This window comes from Triticum aestivum, chromosome 6B, assembly GCF_018294505.1.
Source record: "Triticum aestivum cultivar Chinese Spring chromosome 6B, IWGSC CS RefSeq v2.1, whole genome shotgun sequence".
In the NCBI taxonomy this organism is placed as follows: domain Eukaryota; kingdom Viridiplantae; phylum Streptophyta; class Magnoliopsida; order Poales; family Poaceae; genus Triticum; species Triticum aestivum.
Window position 1 is genome coordinate 229,496,015 of NC_057810.1, and position 3,869 is coordinate 229,499,883.

General features: G+C 42.9%; 1 protein-coding gene across 3 annotated transcripts; it reads right to left on the bottom strand.

The window, feature by feature from the left end:
* Window positions 1-370: 370 nt before the first annotated feature.
* LOC123136706 (ADP-ribosylation factor GTPase-activating protein AGD12) lies at window positions 371-3,595 on the bottom strand. 3 transcript variants are annotated; one of them, XM_044556178.1, is made up of 9 exons: window positions 3,403-3,595; window positions 2,951-3,002; window positions 2,349-2,433; window positions 2,070-2,145; window positions 1,632-1,795; window positions 1,325-1,439; window positions 1,117-1,233; window positions 929-1,024; window positions 371-806 (listed from the first exon to the last, which is right to left on the bottom strand). In XM_044556178.1, exons 2-9 carry the CDS (start codon window positions 2,985-2,987, stop codon window positions 525-527), a joined length of 972 nt encoding a protein of 323 aa, XP_044412113.1. In that variant the 5' UTR covers window positions 2,988-3,002; window positions 3,403-3,595; the 3' UTR covers window positions 371-524. The 3 variants fall into 3 exon arrangements, with proteins under 3 accessions (XP_044412113.1, XP_044412114.1, XP_044412115.1); XM_044556179.1 differs by having other exon boundaries at window positions 3,170-3,407; XM_044556180.1 differs by lacking the exon at window positions 2,951-3,002 and having other exon boundaries at window positions 3,403-3,540.
* Window positions 3,596-3,869: the final 274 nt, after the last annotated feature.

Here is a 3,869-nt window from a genome sequence, read left to right on the forward strand (position 1 = left end):
AAAAAAGAACAGAGATCACCCGGTAGCAGAAACTTGTAGCCTCGCTTAGTAGATAGGTAAACTCCGTTGTAATTTTCGCATACTATCAATAAAAACAGGTAGGCACATGACATTGCTTTTACCCATCCGGAGGCCTTGGATATAACTACTGTCGTCATCACTATCGACGAGATCTCTTTGGACACCATTGCTTTCTCTACAATTTCCCACTACATCACCTAGATTGTATGGTGGGCGGAGCATTATTTGTTGACACTCTTTTCTTTTAATACTCTCTCTGATTCAAAATAAGTGTCGTGATTTTAATTCCATGACCTTTATTTTGAATCAGATGGTGTCGACACTCCTGGCTGCTGACTGCCTGACTGCATTCACCGAAACTGCTTTTTCTCTGCGAAACTTGAGTTCAAATTATGTTTGTGATTGCTTGCTACTAGTAGCAGAAATTATTATTTTTCCCAAAAAGTCGATTCAATGGATCCTTTGCAGCAAAGTACAAATTTGCCATCGTATATCCGGATTCTCTAAATGTTTAGAGCCATCCATTCCATCTCCACCGTCACCTCCCCCGACTCGGTGTGCTGCAGCTTCAGGGAGACCTCCTGCTTCACCTTGCCTCCGGTCACCATGACAGCGCTGTCGGCGGTTAGAGCGTTGTCCCCGGACTTGAGCCACCGGCCGATCTGTATGTCCCCGAGCAGTTCTGGATCTCCAAACGATGCTGCCGCATTGATCATGGGCTGCAGGTCGATCTCGGCCTCCCCCATCAGGTCGTCCTTGGACACCATGTCGTGGTCCAACACTTGCTGGTTGTGGTCAAGAGTTGATAACAAAAGGATCTAGTTAGAAATGTAATTTTTGGCCATAAGATTATATCTGGGATTTGCGTTTGTTTCTTAGTGCTAGGTTCTCATGAGATTATTGTTACCAGCTTCAGAGGCCCGTACTTCCGAGGAACAGAGAGCTTGAGTTCTTCATTCCAGACGGGGTTCAGGTTTCCTTTGATCACTGAAGTCTGCGCTTTCTGTACACAACAATGCTCAATGTTCAAATTTGCTAAATGACTCTGCAAGAATGTCGAAATCTTGATGTCAACAAGACTTGCTATGTGATTACCTGTTGTCCGAGGGTCAAGACAACATAGGGGTCGCTGCTAGACACATCTCTGATAGCTAATTTGGTGCCTCCGATGACTTTGACATTCAGTATCCCGATGAACTCAACCATGCCAATCTGCGGAGAGGAGGAACATGTGATATGTATAACATCCTAAGAAACAGAGAGATTGTGTTAAACTTAATTTGCACTGTTGGGGCAGCCTTGCCTCACTCTTGGAGCTACCAGAATGTGAGTTGGATGCTTGTTTTCCGGCATTGCTAGGATGATTAGAGACGATCCGTAAGCTTGGCTCCAGAAATTCTTGAAGTTCATATTTGGACCTGAAACATTGAGAACGTGGCTAATGAATAGCATTACAGTGGTAGTAATATGGAGTTTGTGAATGAATCATTTGATTGATCGGATTGTAAATGCCTTTATGGATTTTTGCAAGGTAAACAACCATTTGCGAAGTTATGCTAGGCGATCAAACTGGAAACTGCAAGGTATAAACTGGAAACAAGATGAAATACTTGATAAAATTTTGCCGATCTTCCTGTGCGGAATCTGGGTGTGGCTTGCGGTAGCCTTCTGGAAGAAAGGCCTCATAGATTGCGTTGGCTTGCGAGTTTCCACCAACTTCTACCATGGAGTCGATTTCATCGTCAGTCCACTTATCTAGTGTCACTGACAGGACCTGGGCCATGTAAAACAAGTTAACTTACAACTTCTTTGGAACTTGTTAATTTTATATTAAGCAGCTCATTTCCAAACAGTTAAATGGCAACAAAACTGATATAGCAATGAAGGCAAGTGTGTAGTATTCTGCAGCTATATCTTACATCATGTGTGCTACTTGCAACTACAAGCATTGGTACTAGTTTAAACACTTATTAGTTACTGATTTCTTAAAACAAAAGGAGTGGGAAAATACAGACATAAGATTATTGTTGGGTTGCAGCTAGTTAAACCTTTGAGATATGTGTACCGAGACTTCTGTGAACGCCAGAACATTTTACGCATATGAATACTCCAATATTAGCTGATCTGTAAGGACACACCCCAATATTAGTGAATAAAGAAAATAAAAGAAAATTCTACTATTTTCTTGTGCAAAAGCATATCAGAACCAAAAGGGGGTACATATAGAATGTCAGAAAATGATGAGAATCAGGCTGATAACTAGCTAATCATTACTGTTTGAATAGTGATAGCTTAAATCGTCAAATGGTTAGAACGTTGTGACTCACGCCCATTTGGGATCAGGTGCGCTGCAGTCAGCACAAATGCGATTTTCACTTCTGTCCAACAACTCCTTCAACTTTGCCATCTTACCTGCAATTCAAAGGTGAAATTTGAGTTCACGGTGCAATATGGACCGGACAAGTGATTTGATTTGATCTTATCTAAGAGATGCACATATCTGTGTATATCCCAAGTTCGCGCGTGACTGCTAACATTCTTTTAAATCTCTCCCTAATTCATTTACAATAGTGCTCACTGCTCGCTCCACAAGTAATTCTCAATCTCGTGTCACACGAACATTGCCACACCGCACACATGCCCAACCATATTATTATTTTACTCCTAGAAACTAACTAGTTTTTGCCAAACAACACTACCACAGCAAGGGTGCTGCATTGGCGCGACGGAGTGGGCGCGCGGCAATGATATTTACCACCATGCGTGTAAAAATGTTTGAATTCAAGAACTATTAACTGGAGTGGTAACAAAGCGGCTAAATGACGAAAAAGAAGAAGGAGCACACTGTGCCGTTTGCTGCTGCATTTCCTTTGCAACTCCAAGATAAGTCAGTCCTGCTGTATATATACTGTTCTGAAAAGGTCTCTACCTGAAGCCATCCGAGCATCACCATGCCCTCCACTCATCTCAGCTGCCAGCCCCTGCAAAGATGTCTTGCACTCATCTTAGTAAGGGGATCATGCAGATTTAGCAGTTTCCTTCCAGAATCAGTTAAGCAAATTGGGGAATCCAATCCACCCACCCAAAAGAAGTTCAGTTTGCAATCAAGCAAGAAAGGATTAACGAACTATTTCAATATGGGCTTAACCTCTTTCCATCTATTGATGATGACACATGATATCCGTCGACATTCCAGGAGATTAATCCTACCCTACTATGGAATCCAACGGAGGACCAAGACGAATTGTCGTCGTCAAGCCATGTTGTAGTACTACGGCAGAAACGAAAAAAGAAATGGTCTTGTTTTTCCCTCGGATTAGGATCGGATCATATGGAATCAGAGATTGGAGAAACCAAGAAAGAATTTGCTGGGTTGCCTACCTCGGATCTCTCCCCTTCCGGTTGCCTGCGAGAGGGTTCTTCAGGGCTACCAACCTGACTCCTCAGATCTCTCTCTCTTTCTCTCTCTCTCTCTCTCTCTCTCTCTCTCTCTCTGTAGAACAGCTGCGGTCCACGTGGCCTGGTCGGTAACTTCACCTAATACGCACTACGCAGATTATCCATAAAAAAACTTGGCTTGGCGCTTGGCGTTCATGCTACCTTTGACTTGTATTTTTTTTAAACATAGTATACAGTTAGCTCACATACACTTGTCCCTATAAACACATGCACATGACTCGCGTTGTATATGCTCTTTTAAACTAGTGCCTTATCACTCCGACCCTTCGACGGTTCATCATTTACCTCATGGCTAAAAATCCAAGGACTCATTTGCTCAAACAAATCGAATCCCCTTCTTCTCCTCTCTCTCCTCGCACAAGGACCGCGACGACAGCTATGCAGAGGTG

Excerpts from the sequence above, each read along its gene's own strand:
- LOC123136706 (XM_044556178.1), bottom strand. The coding sequence starts at position 2,987 with ATGAGTGGAGGGCATGGTGATGCTCGGATGGCTTCAG. Across the intron at positions 1,234-1,324 it reads CTGGTAGCTCCAAGAGTGAG|ATTGGCATGGTTGAGTTCAT; the intron begins GCAAGGCTGCCC and ends TCCTCTCCGCAG. Across the intron at positions 807-928 it reads AGTACGGGCCTCTGAAGCTG|CAAGTGTTGGACCACGACAT; the intron begins GTAACAATAATC and ends GACCACAACCAG.